The 16,097-nt window shown below is 38.9% G+C and overlaps 1 protein-coding gene and 1 long non-coding RNA gene across 2 annotated transcripts; one reads left to right on the forward strand and one right to left on the reverse strand.

Moving 5' to 3' along the window:
• Positions 1–1,985: 1,985 nt before the first annotated feature.
• Positions 1,986–9,101, reverse strand: LOC124875995 (collagenase 3-like). Its single transcript, XM_047378454.1, has 10 exons — positions 8,994–9,101; positions 4,284–4,531; positions 4,050–4,198; positions 3,815–3,943; positions 3,551–3,712; positions 3,314–3,437; positions 3,062–3,195; positions 2,809–2,968; positions 2,562–2,665; positions 1,986–2,461 (listed from the first exon to the last, which is right to left on the reverse strand). Exons 1-10 carry the CDS (start codon positions 9,090–9,092, stop codon positions 2,352–2,354), a joined length of 1,419 nt encoding a protein of 472 aa, XP_047234410.1. The 5' UTR covers positions 9,093–9,101; the 3' UTR covers positions 1,986–2,351.
• Positions 4,797–8,622, forward strand: LOC124875996. The gene is made up of 5 exons (XR_007040186.1): positions 4,797–4,894; positions 6,463–6,532; positions 7,052–7,220; positions 7,598–7,760; positions 7,986–8,622. It is a non-coding gene; the product is annotated as an uncharacterized LOC124875996 (long non-coding RNA).
• Positions 9,102–16,097: the final 6,996 nt, after the last annotated feature.

Here is a 16,097-nt window from a genome sequence, read left to right on the forward strand (position 1 = left end):
ACAAAGCGCGTCCATAACCTCGTACTAGACTCCCACCCCATTTCTCCTTCTACAGCCCACTTAGTAGCAAAACTGTGCACCCTCAAAAAACACCTTATAGCTTTGTAGAGGACAACATTGTTACTGAGAGCATCCTCAAAAACCCCCCACCCCTGCAACATAAAGTAACACTGGACATACCATAGAGTCAATCAGAATAGAAAGAGTTAAACACTAAGGTCAGGATATAATGTCATGTATGGATCCCAAAGCTCTTCCTGCTGAGTTTGACAGAACTTGTATTCCCTCAGTAAGGTGCGTATTTCAATTAAAAACTAAACCAAGATATTTATAAAAGCCAGTTAAACTAAAAGACATTGAACCAAACCTAAATGTTTAATTACATTATTGCACCGCCTTCATTTGTACAATCATGAGTTTTATAATTATTGACTGTTACCCACCATAAACTCAAAATATCTAAACATTTTTTAGGTTAATTTCAGCTTCTGCAACCAGAATCCAACACATACCTTTAAAATACAACTAATAATAGGGTTGATATGCATAAGTGTGGACAGCGAGTTATGGCTGATCTTCTGTGTTTAAAAACCACTCTTTAAGTAAAGTTTGTCTGAACTTCAAAAACACAACACAGAACACATCATTAGCTGAGATTCTCAAGACAAACAAAAACAAAGGTCATTAAACGAACAATATTTAGACCGTGGGGGAAATCCGCTTTGATTAGAGCTGCTTCTGGAGGTCTCAAAAGAAACGTCAAGTCACCCTTGTCTCATTACACCCTTTATATAAATTAATGCCAGATACTCGAACAGCAAATCATTACTTAACTTTGTTGCATGTGATCGTAGTCACTCTGGATCCAAGTTGAAGAGTTATGTCTGCTTCCCACCAAGGAGACATCAGCGCAGTGTCTCTCCTTCCAGTTCCACTGGGGACCTGTGTGGAAAAGGTCTGTTTGTTGGAACGCTGGGTTTTATTCAAACAGTGACGTCATGTGAAGTTTGCCGTTACTTCCTTCTTGTTCCTGTTCCTGGCTGTGCTGGAAGTAGGTTAATGCAATTTATTTTGAAAGTTCCAGAAAATGTCTTACTGGCCTTTAATGTTGTAACCTATGGCTGGGTCTCTACTGAGCTGTTCCTCCAAGCAAGGTAAAGCAGGATAAGGTACATGAACCATTCATACACCAAGCAGTCTAAAGTACTTTACACAAAGCCAAAGTAAAAAAAATTCAAATAACAAAACCATTTAAAAACAATGAATAAAAAGAAACAAATGATGAAATGGGAAAAGTGGGAACACCTTTAATCTTATGCTTTCATAACTCATCAGTGATCGGGCAAACATTTCATTAGTTAGATTCTTTTATCAAAGGCTGCTGTGAAACTGTTTTGAGTCCTGATTTAAAGGAATTAACAGTTTCTACACACAGCAGGTTTTCAGGGAGTTTGTTCCAGAGATGCGGAGCATAGAAACTTCCTGATGCTGAGGAATACAATATTTTTAAGAAGATACAGCTTACAACCAGTAACATTTTTTGTCAGATAGTTTCCTTTTAATGATATGTCAGTGAGAGTGCCAGAGCAACCGATATTTTTTCAGGCTGAGAAGTGCTCCTCCTCCCCATCAGCTGGCTGAATGAAGGGGCCAGAACTTTTAATCTTAACAAAACGTTGGTTCTTTGGAAATATTTTTAATTTAGAAAGACACGGACCAGGATGGCTTTTCTAGTAGAGGAGCGTTATCTACAACTATTGTTAGCAATAAAAAAGATTTGAATTTGAAAATGTGAACACCTATTGTAAACACTTAAAGTAAAAACATGAAAAACATACAACTCAGCTGGTGCTAAGGGAAAAGAAATGGGAATTTTGGGTGGTCAATTATTATTATTATTATTAAGTATTTAGTATGTCTGTTAGATGAAAACAAGTGCTTGGTTTAGAGTTGTAATGTTTTTAGATATGAAATTAAGCACCAGGTGTTTTTTGTCATTTTATTTTTCAATTACCTGTTTTTTTCATACAGTCAAAAAGTCATGACAATTGGACACACAAAATGATAACACTGTTCTTACTGTTCGATTGAAATTATTTAAACATAAAAGCAAAAAGTAACAAAGCCAAAACAGCAATAATTTAACAATCTAAATATATAAGGCAAAAATTAAAGCTGGAATATAAAAAAAAAACACAGTTTGGCATTAAAAAATCATTATTAACAGAATACAAAGTTAATTATTTAACTAAAACTGTGTGGCAATACAACAGCATAAATAGGTTCTATTATAATAAATTATGGATGGAATTCCGGAATAATTGAATCTTCATTGCTATGGCGAAGCTGATCTAATAGTTGGTGCACGGCAGGAAGTAGCTGTTACTAAGCACCCGTAACATCCGCCCAGTCCTCAAGCTGAACTCATACATGTAGGGACCACTGTAGAGGTAGGTGAAACCTGCAGACCAGAGGTGCTACATGTTAGTGTTACAGAATAAACAGGGTCACTGCTGTCATTTAGTCATTTCATTAGTCTTGTGTGTTTAACAGCTACTCACCTCTGTACTCTAGAGCTGCTGTCACCTTGCTGGTCATTCCAGAGAAGGTTTCATCTACTCGCTTGGGGAATCCTGCATCCATTCTCTTCCTAGTCTCATCATAGCTAAAAAAGAGTAAATAAAAAAATCAGTCTTTCCTATTAATAAGCTAGGAAACACTCCAAAAGAGAACACTCCAGGCCCTCTGCTGGGCTGTACTTTAAATTAACACAATTCACAATTCATTTCAGGTCTTGCTTGAACACACCTGTAGTAATTGCTGCCAACAAAGAAGAGAGTCTTGCCAGTTTCTTGGTCATAGAGGGCTGCATCAACTTTCTTGACATTCTTGGGCAAACCAAAGGTGGAAATTGATTTGGGATAGTCCTGTACAAGATCATAGCCACTGAAAGCCCAAACTCTACGATCTGTCAAGAAAAAGTTCAAAGTAGTTTTTGAGATGAAGCCATTTGGGCAATACATAAAAATGCCACCACTGAACAGAGACAGAAATCAAATACCTTTAAAGAGAAGAACTTTGTCTGACTGTTGACTCTCATAAGCAGCATCAACACTGTCAGGGGCATCGGGCCAGAAGTTTGCAATGAGAGTTTGCTGAGGTGTGTTACTCTGAGGGTAGCTACGCCAGAAAAAGCTGAGAAGAGACACATAAAGAAACTTAAAACACATGTAGGAGAGGTTTTTATACAAAAAAAACTCATTGTTAGTTGACTCCAGCTTTGAGTTATTGGAGCTTTACATTTCTACCATACCTGTTCTTAAAGAAGAGCGTCTCTCCTCGTAGTGTGGCAACAGCATCCAAGACCAGGTTGGAGTCACAGGCATCAGGAGTGGGTGGAGCAGTTGGTCCAGGAGGAATTGGATCCTTGTTCGCACCTGGAAAATAGATGGTGTACTACAGCTGAGTCAGAGAAATCAATGACAGAGAATTTATTCAAGGATTTCAGTCCAGTGCTAGTTTGTTCAAGCAGGCATTTCTTGGTACTAACCATACAGTGACTGGATCCCTCTGACATCATCCTGCGGCAGAATGAACCTCTCTGGGTTTTGGTAAGAGTAGATAGGGTACATGAGAGCACCGGGATCTTCAGAGTGGGACAAGCCCAGAGAATGGCCAAACTCATGGGCAGCAACCATGAAGAGGACGTAGCCTAAAGCCGGACAAGGCAAATGAGTTACACGTTTTCTAGGTTGAATCAGGTCACAGTAAGTGCTGACAGAGTGGTCGCTGACTGTGTAAAGAATAAACTTACCTGTGTTGGAGCGGAAAGTAAAGGTCTCATCATCATCAAAGTGAGCGTCTCCTCCAATGCCGGAAGAAGGAGCAAAGGCGTGGGCAAGAGTGCCATCAGGGCCGTCAAAGGGGTAAAAATCACCATGTGCTGTTTGAAAGAACATGTTTCATGTCAATTTCAACAATGAAAGAAAAAAAAAAAAAGATTTCAAGAACATCCAATACAGTAACCATGAAAACAGTTTTATACTCACCACCGCGACCAAAGGAGATCATGATGTCTGCTGTGCCACTGTAAATTCTTGTGAATCTGAGGGGAGTAACTTTGGCCCAAACCTGAAGAGCTTTCTCCATGGAGTCATCCACCTCTGCTGCAGTCATGTCCGGTGTGTAGTTCTCTATCCTGTAAAAAGGAGAAAAAGATTCATCATTACCTACATCTTCAGTAGTAAACATCTCTAAACAGCTGCTGTCCTTAGATCACACACCTGTATGTGAGGTCGTTTTTACCCCATTTCAGATTGTTTCCAAAAGTGGAGAATTGAGCAATCTCTACATCTGGAACACCACAGCGTGGCTTCTTCATCATGGCCAAGGTGTCAGCATCCAGGTTCCCTGTGACCTGAAGGCCAAAGAATTTTTGCATCTCCACCAGCTTCTTAGCCACTGAACTGATGCCACTTCTGAACGCAGGACCACTTTCCTCTGTCAGGTTGAAAAACCTCTTCAGGTAATGCTGGTGGAGAGAAAGAGACTTGTTTGCCTAAACATGAACAACTACGACCACAAAAAGAGGCTTTTGTCTGTCGCTCTCCATGTGTCAGTGAAAACATAATATGCAGAATTATCTACACTGTAAAAATTGCTGTAAAAACTACATCATGATTTCACAGTAAGCTGGCTGTGTTTTTAAAATACAGCTTTTTGCTGTGAACAGAGATGTGGATGGAAAGAATATGAGATTTAATTGTACCGCTGGATCATGTGCAAAGCTGTACTGTAAATTTTAAACGTACAGTTGCATTGTGGGATATTAACCGACCGGCAGGTGGCGACCTTTTGCGGGCGAGAAAGCGGGGCCAAAAGGGATTTTCACCGGGTAAGTACCTTTTTAATCAAACATTTTCATTGCATTTTGTGTCTGTTAGTGGATAAAAACGTATTTTATATGGTTATATTGAGCTAGCTTCTCTCGCCCGTCTATCAGTTTGTCTGCTAAAGCTAACTTCGGTTATTTCTAAGCTACCTTCATGTGCAACACAAGTACTGTTTGGTTCCGTTTTAACGTTTGTTTTTCATCCAGAATTGCCGGTGGTTACATTATTAGTTAACACTAATATTGGCAGTGACTTCGGGGTAAATCCTTTATTTTTTTCTGTTATGTCCGGTGGCAGCCTTAAACTGGCATGTTCTGATCCCAACTCTGGCATACAGTGTCTCAAGCGACTTTACAGTGCTTTGTACAGTGTGTTAATCGCTGCTTTGTCCGGTTAAACTGTAATTGTTCTTCCCAAAAATAATTAGCATTTTACACTTATGTTCAGGCAACTAGCATTGTAGTATTTTATCATTGCGGACCAGACATCCTGTCACTGCTCACACTCAATCAATGTAGTTGCCATACGCAACTCCACCAATGAAAAACAATTGTACTTTGCCGTACTTAACAAATGCATTTAATCATAAAGTTTATTCTGCTGTGCTCCCATCCTACACTTAAAACTGTTGTCAGAGTAAGCGCATCTCACTCCGATGATTTGATGTCAGAGTTTAGGCTGCCTCTCACTGAAGTGATACTGAGCTGTTGCTTAAATAAAAAAAAATATTTCGTTTTCTTGTAGTGTTCTTACATTCAGTAATGGGTTACTGCTACATTATTGGATTTTAAGTTGCGCGACACAAAGATATAGGTTCTCCGTTATAATAGTACAATCAGCAGATTAATTTTTTTTTTTTTTTCTTGTTTAAATGACAACTAACATTTAGCTGTGGAAAAAAAACAATAGATTCGCGCCCTTTTTTTTCTCCCGCCTTTCAGGCACGGTGCCTCCACTGTGAGTTTTTTATTTTTTATTACACTTTACTGGCAGCTTAAATGAGCGCTCACATATATTATAAAAAAAAATCCCTACTATTCACAGTTAGTTTTTTTGTTTGTTTGTGGTGGTTGTAGACAATCCAGATCATTTTTACTGCTGAACAGTTTGAGTCTGCACTCTGGACTAAAGTAACTTGTATAAGTTCAGGATCAAGATGATTTCCTGTCAGTTTTGCCCACATAAAACTGAAACTCTTTTTGCCTATGTGAGGCACATAAAATTTCACAGGAATTTGCCAAATGTCATTTTTCGATGTGGAATGACAAACTGCAACATGGTGTTCAAGAACTTCAATGCTTTCAAATCACACACATACCGATATCATAAGCAGCAACCTGCAGCTATGGCTCCAATCTACACCAATGATTTAACCTGTCATGTTGAATCATTGCACTGTGCATTGTGATGACCTAATCAGCTTTCTTTCACATTTAAAAACTCATTTGAAGGAAGGTAAAGGTGTAACCTGTCCATTTAAAAAGTGCAAAAGAACTTTTACTATTTTGTCTACATTCACATCACATGTTTTTGTTGTGGGTAATCATATGTTGTGACTTCACTTTTACAGAGGTGTGCTACAGCTGCAGATCTTGAAGGAACACACAACCTGCCGCCAAGTCCATGACTCATTGCCCTTGGTAAGTACAACATATATTGTACAATGTATTGTTCAGTGTGTCTCACTGTATCTCCTATCCCTCTGTCTATAGACAAATGGATGTCAGATACATTGGGACTCTGTCATCTTGCTGTGTGTGTCATCCCTATTTAAAAACTGAAGATGCAGTGAGATGATGTGGAGGAAACAGTATGTGGACAGAGACAGGATGTATCTGAGGGTTGGCAGATATATCCCTTCAGAGGGTGGGGGATAGACAGGGATGTATCTGCCTCCTTTCTGTCTCTGTCTATAAAAATGTCCTTCTATAGACAGTGGAACACTCCACATCGTCTCACTGTATCTGTGTCAATAGGCAGAGGGATGGCAGACTTGCTGTTTCTATAATCCCTGTCTGTAGAATTATGAATTGTCTGAATTGAATTAAATTTATTCACCTAGAAACACAGAAACCAAGAAAATTGTGGAAACAAAGAACCTGAACATCAAATTAAAATAATATCTGTTAATATTGTTTTGTTGTTTTGTTTTTTTCAAGGAGACGGCTTTACCTTTGACCAATGGATGATAAGCATTGAGGGTGAAATTGTTTCTGAGGGGACTCAACCTACCTTCCTGGCTGGTCTTGCAGCACTTTTTGCTACCATCTATGTATTTAACCTTGAGTATCCAGAGGAGGCGACATGCACACTGGAGTTTATTCAAAGGTGAGAACTAATTCACTAATGCTTTTGCTAAACGTATTTTGTAGTTTAGAAGCGTCTGATTTAAAAATGCAATATGTACCTTAAAATAAAGAAACAGGTAGTCTGGACGTTCTCTCCGGGTACTCTGGTTTCCTTCCACAGTCCAAAAACATGACTGTTAGGTTAATTGGTTTCTCTAAATTGCTCTTAGGTTTGAATGGGTGTGTGCGTGGTTGATTGTCTTGTGTCTCTGTTGCCCTGCGATAAACTGGTGAGCTGTCCAGGGTGTACCCTGCCTCTTGCCCGTAGGGCACCAGCTCCCTGTACAAAAGAAGCGGGTGTAGAAAATGGATGGATGGTAGTTTGAACTCTGAGCTATGTCTCTCGTCTGTTTTTAGGCGGGTTTTTAGGCCTCAACCCTGAAAGAGGAACAAAAGCAGCAAAAGGAAAAGTGACATCGAAAACAACAGGAAGACTTGTTCAAAAGAAACAGATGGCAGTGAACCCAGGTCTCCACTCTCCTCTGCCAAATCATGGACTACCAGTGGAACTTTTAAAATGGTAAGATTACACATTTACCCACAATCTGTTCTCTCTGTTATGTGCTCTTTGTTTTTTTCTCTATTCTACCAGCTTCAGGAGACCAACCACTGTTTTAGACTCTGTTTAGGGAGAGTCTAAAACAGTGGTGAGAAACAGTAAAATCTCTGTCTCTCTCTCCCTGTGACATAAATCTGCTGTACATTTTATGTGTTTAATAAAAATTTTCTTTTCTTTATCCTCTAGCAACCCTTTGATGAATTACTTGGATCAGCAGCAGGACCTGGATCAGTCTACCTTATTTTCAGAGGTGTGTTCAGGACTCATTACTTGTTCTCGTTGGTTTTGTTTGGCTGTTCACTACGTTTTAAACTGGCTGACATTTTAAAGATGTACCAGCATGGTTCTTATGCAGTGTGTATGTGATTTAAATATTTTACAGTTCTGGATTAGTTTGATGAAGACAACAGAGTATTGAAATTGCTTATATGCCTAAACTTTATTCCCTGTTGCACTGTCCATTATTTTTCCATCCGTCCGGTCTGGAAATTTTACATTATAAGCTTGTAAAGCTTTGTTCTTATGCCTTTGGTTGACAAGCAGTTTTTTTGTGTGTAATTTTTAACCTTTGGCACTTCTACTTTTCTGGTTATTTAACAGCTTGTGTGCATTATGTTATAACCATGGGAGTTATGCATTTAAAACGGTGTATGAATATATATTTTTCAGTCAATTCTTGAGTATTTTTACATTCAGGTTGCAATACCTTTTGACATTTATGTCAAAAGCAAATGATGCTGTTCTTTAAAAATGTAATATTTTGTTGCACTGCTGTGTGTCGGTTTTAAACATTAACACTGAAATAAAGTATGTTTAAAATGTATTGTTTTTTGTTTCCTTGAAATAACAATTGTTGACATTTATTGTGTTTAAATTAAGTTGAATTTTGATATTTCAATTTTAACAGCTAGCAATAGCCAGTCAGTTCAAATACTGTTGAAATTACAATTTAGGAAGTGTTCTTAGGCTACTGTAAAATAATAATAATAATACTGTTACAGAATTACAGTAAAACTAATAAAATCACAGTAAAATGATAATATAATTACAGTAAAATTGTAATAAAATTACGGTAAGATTGTAATAAAATTACAGTAAAATTGTAATAAAATTACAGCCATTTACTGTAAATTTTACAGTTCCTTTTTTTACAGTGTAAGTAGACAAATGTAAGATCAAACCAGGTTTACATACCTCTGCAAACTGTTCATCCTGCACTGTAGGTTGCGACAATGGCATGCAGAACACTGCAGCTGAAAGGCTCAGGAGAAAACTCAGAGTGAATGTCTTCATGTTTCCTTGTTGAACTTAACTTGTGTCTCCCACCTGGAGAGAGCTGTTATATAGGTCCTGGACAGGGTGTGTTGAGCAAATACATACTTGACTGAGTGACTCGTGCTCCTTTTATGGATAAGAGAGGAAGTTTGCTACTGATTGTTCATCCGAGACAAAATTTCCCCAAAACAAGACACTGTAATTATGACACGTGCTTTGTATTGTTGTTATATGTAACATGGGAAGATTTTTCTTGGATTATCAAATGAAACAATTACTGTAAAGTAATAAATAATACTGTAATTCCTTTGATAGTTGTTGTTTTCAACCAGTATATTAAAGAATTATCTAACTAAATATATTTATTTAGACCAAGTGGTATGTTGACATCAGAAAGAATGGCAAATGTGCAAAGGGCAAAGATTTTACAATCTGCTGTGGCAGTTGGTATTGACAAACTGATGACAGCTATCTGATGGGGGAAATAATGACAATTCTTTCACCATTAATTAGTCACTGATAAATTGAGGGATGTGGAAAGAAAGAAAGAAAGAGAAAGAAAGAAATTATTAATATGGCACTTGCCAACAGAGACATCTTTATTTCTTGTCAGCTTAAATAACTGAAATTTCACGCGAACTCGGGTAACTATAAAACAAGAGCGTGTGTGAACAGATTTCTTTTTTGTGCAGTACCGTGGACCATAAATAAAAATACAATTAGAAGACTACACCAAGTCCACCAAAGAAATTATGTAAAAGAACAAAGGAGGATTCAGTTTGGAACACTCAATAAAAATGTGATACAATGCTTTCTTTTGGGAACAATAAGGTCAGATAACACAAATGTTAGGATCATGGAGAGCCAGATTCCTGTTTGTTGCTATGACCCCATGTACAATCCTCCACTGGAGGTCTCCCACCTGTTTCTCAATGGACGGTTTGGACAACAGCCTCTTGGAATAGAGCTGGTGTCAAGAAACGTAGCCCACTTTGACACCCCTACCTCTGACAGAGAACCTAAATTCAGAACCTTCACACTGATATAGTACAAATCTTTCTTCCCCAAGATTTCAAAACAAAAAAGCTATGAAGTTTGTGGGGACAGCAGCTTCTCTGGCTCATCCTGCCATGAGGAAACACATACTCATATTCATCATGACATTGGTCAGACAGAGTACTGTTAGCAGCAAATGCTCTGATGGAGTCTGGCAGAGACCCACAGGTTTCTTCGTTTAGCCTTAACGTAAGGCTAAACACACCCAAGAATTTTAAACCTTGGTTAGCTTGGTTAGTCTACTTTTTGAACTTTAACAGGACAACCCAACCCTCCCCTGACTTTAACAACACAAAGAGTCTCATTATACAATAAACCCAAAAACGAAATAAAACCTTCAACAAATCCAAAAGTTCTTAGTGTAGAAAAAGGACATAAAATGATCAACCCTATCAAACGCCTTTATGAAATAATGCCAACATTAATATCATAAAGTTTACAGACGAGAAATAAGTCTCTCAAAAGTAAAAGATTATCTACGATAGATCTGTCAAGTACACAATACAACTGATCTCTGTGTATAATTCAAATCAATTTAGTTTTATTTATATAGCGCCAATTCACATGTCATCTCAAGGCACTTTACAAAGTCAATTTAATCGAATCATACAGATTTCAAGTCAGGTTCATACATTCCAATTAATCCTAACTATCAAACAGTGCAGTCAGATTCTGTTTATTATTCAAATTGGTTCAAAGTTCTTCTATCTGTGGAAACTCAGCAGATTGCATTGAGTCAGTGACTTGTAGCATTCACTCCTCTTGGATGAGCATGTACCAAAAGTGGGTAGTTGCTTGCACTGACTTTGCAGCAATCCCTCATACTGAGCATGCATGTAGCGACAGTGGAGAGGAAAACTCCCTTTTAACAGGAAGAAACCTCCACCAGAACCAGAACCAGGCTCAGTGTGAGCGGTCGTCTGCCACGACCAACTGGGGGTTTGAGAGAACAGAGCAGAGACACAATAAGAACACAGAAGCACTGATCCAGTAGTACTTTCTGTGGAAGGAAAAGTGAAACATTAATGGTTATAGCTCTTTTAGTGGCTTCATCTAGGAGAGAAACACAGCTAAGCAGATGAACTCTGAGGCAGTTTCCAGTATGAAAGAGAGCACATACAGTTAGTCACAGTAGAAGCTCAGCCAGTCAAGGAGAGACAGGGTTAAACACTGAAAGGGCCAAGTGTATCATCGGTAGAAGAGAGCATTAAGTTGTTGGCAGCAGCAGCTCAGCCGATGTCCCCCTCCAGGAAGGTGCCACAGCTAAACACAGAGCCAGATCAGATGTAGCTTCTAGGAAGAGAAAAAACAGAGTGAACATGGAGTTAAAAGCTGAAATAACAGCAAATAACACAAAATTGGAGAGTAGTATGATAATGTAGCAGAGAGAGTGAAAGTGGTCATTATGTTCTTCAGTAGCCTAAGCCTACAGCAGCAAAACTACTCTAACTATAAGCTTTATCGAAAAGGAAAGTTTTAAGCCTAGCCTTAAAAGTAGACAGGGTGTCTGCCTCATGGACTAAAACTGGGAGCTGGTTCTACAGGAGAGGAGCCTGATAACTAAAGGATCTGCCTCCTATTCTACTTATAGAGACTCTAGGAACCACCAGTAAACCTGCAGTCTGAGAACGAAGTGCTCAGTTAGGAACATATGGACCAATCAGATTTCTGATGTTTGATGGAGCTTGATCATTAAGAGCTTCATATGTGAGAAGGAGAATTTAAAATTCTATAATAATTCCAGAAAGTTATTCATTTTGTTAGAGTACTTTAGAAAGCAGTTTATAATCCACACAAAGTAAGGTAACAGGTCTCCAGATTTTTTACCAGGGCCTTTTTTTGGAAGTAAGGAAATTAGAGTCGTAATGACACGATGATTGCAAGATACTATACCTGTTTGAAGCACTTCCAACAAGTCTTCTCCCAACAGCCTCTAAAAGTGTTTATTATAGTATGCAGGTAAACCATCCAAACCTGGAGTGTTGCCAGAAGCCTTTTGTCTAACAGCAGCAGTCAATTCCTCCAAGGAAACTCCAGGCTCTAGAATAGTCCTATTTGCAGTAGTCAGTTGAGGAAGGCCATCAAGTGGAGCATCCATGCAGCTTCTGTTGCAAACCTGGCGCCTGAAGAGGTCGCTGCAAAAATCCACAGCATGCTGCTTCATGGCAGTGGGATCACTGATCATAGTCAGATCTGGAAGCCAGTTGAAAACCTTCAGGTTAAAAAAGGAAGATGGGGGGGCATGCATATCTTTGACAGTGGCAAACCTCGACTAGACCAAAGCTCCTTTAGCCCTTTCATGTAAAAATAAGCTGAACTCTTTTTTTCTTTTGGGCACGGTGGCAGCACTGTTGCCTTGCAGCAAGAAGGTCCTGGGTTTGACTCTTGGCCGGGGGTCGTTCTCCATGGAGTTTGCATGTTCTTCGTGTTCATGCGTGAGTTCTCTCTGGGTACTCCGGCTTCCTCCACACAGTCCAAAAACAGGAATGTTAGGTTAACTGGTTTCCCTTCACACACACCTTAGGTGTGAATGGGTGTGTATGTATGTGTGGTTGTTTGTCCTTTGTGTGTCTCTGTTGCCCTACGGTGGACTGGCGACCTGTCCAGGGTGTACCCCCCCTCCCGCCCATAGACTGCTGGAGATAGGTACCATCTTCCCTGCGACCCACTATGGAAGAAGTGGTAGAAAATGACTGACAGACTAACTGTTCTTTCTTTTGTTTAAGTTGGTCATTATTAGCAGATAGCCAGCCATCAAGGCCGTGCAGGGGAGCCAGATTCAGAAAAACAACAATTATTTGGGTTAGGCTGACTCTTAATTTTCCGTCAGCCTTGAGAGTCTCGCTGGTGCTTCTCAAAGGCGAATCCAAATAGCCAAATTCCTGGTCTTTCGCCAGATCCGAGCGAACAACTTTCTCCAAGATTTATCCCATTTCACCCCTGAGTCCAGGAACCGCAACCTGCCTGCGATCCTGTGTAAGGATCACATCCAGTCTGCGATTCAGCTCACGTAACATCTCAGTCTGAGTGCTGATTGCCCTGAAGATCCCATCATACATGCCAGGCAGCCTCACAATTGCCAGAACAGCTGCTGACATTCTCCGAATTTCTTGATATGCCAGGTAACCGCTGACTCCAAAAAGCAGAAATCCTGATATCAAACATCCAATTATATACACATCTTCCACATCCTCGACTGACATTATCGACAGACACACAATCCTCCACTTCTGCCAGGAGTCCATTGTGTATCCAGAGAAAAATGTCCCGTCCGGACAAGTTGGGCTCTCCTTCACCCTGTCTTCTCGTCGAGAACATTTGATCAATTGCATTGAGAGACCAGCTGACCAAATCCATAACTCAGAATTTGGAAGATATTTGTGATCTTGGTGCCAGCCAAATGGAGCTCAGGTGCCGATGTTTGAGATGGAAGAAGGGATAGGGAATGCTGATGCTTGTGTCCTGGAGTTGGAGGAAACGGGAAGCCGCCAGCTTGGTCCGTGTCCGAAAGGTACAGACGGTAGAGAGAGAAATCCACAGGAAGATAGATCCTTAACTCAGTAGTTAATAATCCAGATGCTTAGAGAAACTCTGGAACAAAGTCGGAACTCAGCAAGGTAAACAAAGCCTCAGGTAAAAACCTGCGTGGGAACAAAATACAAAGTTACTTGAAGTTCAAAAACAAAGTAAAAGATCAGTAGAGGCTGAGCTTGTTACCACTAAGGCAAACACTCTGGCATCGAAGTGCTGGCAGCCTCCCGCTTAAGTACTCCTCCAAGCAATCAGCAGATAGGAAACACCTGTCATCCAGCACACCTGAGAACTCCAGCACCAACTGAAACACTGAATGGTTTTGTAGACAAGTACACCAAACACACACACATACAGACTCAGACTCTGACAGAATCCCATTCCTCAAAGAGAAGGGCAGTGCTCCTGGAGTCTTCATCCCCATAAACAAACAGCGCAGTTAGCGTTGCAAACTAAGTTACAAACCCTAGATATAATTCAAAGTCAATAAAGACTTTTAGGAAAAAAGAAATATGTGAAAAAACATTTATAAGCAAAATATTCACTCACCACATGCCGCAACACCACCACCAACACACTCCCAGCATGCAATGGAGAAAGAAAGAAAAATAAGTGGATTCTTTGGAAATATTTCAAATTTAAAAACAAAACATGGACCTGAATGGTTTTCATTGTTGAGGAATGCCACCAAAGTCAACAAGTCATTTGACCAAATATGTGATTTAATCATATGGTAATTATTAACAATTTCACAACTTACAAGTTATTTTTAAAAGGTGTATTTGTTTTCCCAGAACAACCAGCAAGAGAAAGTGGACTTCAAAATTGTCTGAAAATCAGTGCTGATGTTTTTTTTAATAGTAAATATAAACTGAAACACATGAATGAGCCAGTGAATACAGAAAATAACAAGGAAACTGATCTATAACAGAAGTATCTGGATTTATGTACAAAATTAAATTATCTGTAAAACAACTACAACAGTACAAACCTGCTTTTGCATTATTTCAATAGTAACTTCAGATCATTAAATAGTTTAAAATAGTTTAAAAGTGAACTTACAGATCAGTTGATTTTATAAGACATGAATATGGTGCTGATACCTTTCTTAGGTTCTGGTTTAAAGCACAGAGACTTGCAGTGCACAGACAATAATCAGGGGAAATCAGTCAGTTTTAAAAAAGGGAATACTTGAAATGTTAACATGTAATTTTACTGTAGTAAAATTTGCAGATTTTTGTGATAATTGTTCATTTTATCATGTTTTTAGGTTATTGTGTGATTATAGTGAGAATCTGCAACACTTAACACATAACTGTGTATTTAAAATTATTTTTAGGCTCAATAATTTAAATAGCCAAAAAAATCATAGTTTTTAAGATAACAATAACTAAATTGTTATATTAACTTTGACTAATCATTCTTTGTTTAAGTTTAAATGTTGAAATGAAGTTATTGTTTTGCCTTTCTAGCTTTAGTTTTTAACCCACATATTTTACTGCAAGCAAATGAACTAATGTATATTTTTTATCTCTAGTGTTAGATCTGGGAATTTTGAGTAGCAACAATAAAGTAGTGGAAATAAATAATACTAACTGATTCAAGAAATGTATAATTGACACTTTGTACAATACATTGGGCCCTCTGAATACAAATTTATGCCATTTAATAGGCAAATTGTATTTTAAACTTTGCACGCGAAAAACAATTTTTCCTATTGAGAACAAAGAAAATTTAAATAATTAGCTCCAATCCTAAACCCACGTCCTACCCCAACCAGCCAGATACTTCTTTAAAGGAAAATAAACAGCTTCATTATGACTTTGTGGAAGACATAATCAGAATCAGAATCAGCTTTATTGCCAAGTATGTACATACAAACACGGAATTTGACTCCGGTACACTTTGCTCTTTTGTTCTGTTTTTGCATTACAGAATATACAAATTTACAATGTACAATATACACATATATAATAAAAAGGTGCATTTGCAACATCTGTATGCTGTTGTTCTGTACTCTATTGAATGTTCATCAGAGAAACAGCCTGGGGGAAGAAACTGTCTCTGTGGCGGCTGGTCTTAGTAAACAGAGCTCTGTAGCGGCGGCCTGAAGGTAAAACTCTGAACAGTTTATGTGCAGGGTATGTGGGGTCTGCAGAGATTTTAGCAGCTCTTTTCCTGACCCTAGACCTGTATACGTCCTGGATGGAGGGAAGGTCAGCCCTGATTATTCTCTCTGCATTCCTGATTATTCGTTGCAGTCTGGACCTGTCCTGTTTTGTGGAGGAGCCAAACCACACTGAGATGGATGAAGACAGGACAGATTGAATGATGGCAGTGTAGAAGATGACCAGCAGCTCCTGTGGAAGGTTGAACTTCTTGAGTTGCCTCAGGAAGTACAGTCTCTGCTGGGCCTTCTTTCGAACAGTGTCTGTG

This window comes from Girardinichthys multiradiatus, chromosome 11 (assembly GCF_021462225.1).
Source record: "Girardinichthys multiradiatus isolate DD_20200921_A chromosome 11, DD_fGirMul_XY1, whole genome shotgun sequence".
Taxonomy (NCBI): domain Eukaryota; kingdom Metazoa; phylum Chordata; class Actinopteri; order Cyprinodontiformes; family Goodeidae; genus Girardinichthys; species Girardinichthys multiradiatus.

Bases quoted from the DNA above. Each gene is read 5' to 3' on its own strand.
- LOC124875995 (XM_047378454.1), bottom strand. From the start codon at position 9,092: ATGAAGACATTCACTCTGAGTTTTCTCCTGAGCCTTTCAGCTGCAGTG. The intron at 4,532-8,993 runs GTATGTAAACCT...TCTCTCCACCAG, and splicing joins AGGATGAACAGTTTGCAGAG to CATTACCTGAAGAGGTTTTT. The intron at 3,713-3,814 runs GTAAGTTTATTC...GTCCGGCTTTAG, and splicing joins TACTTTCCGCTCCAACACAG to GCTACGTCCTCTTCATGGTT.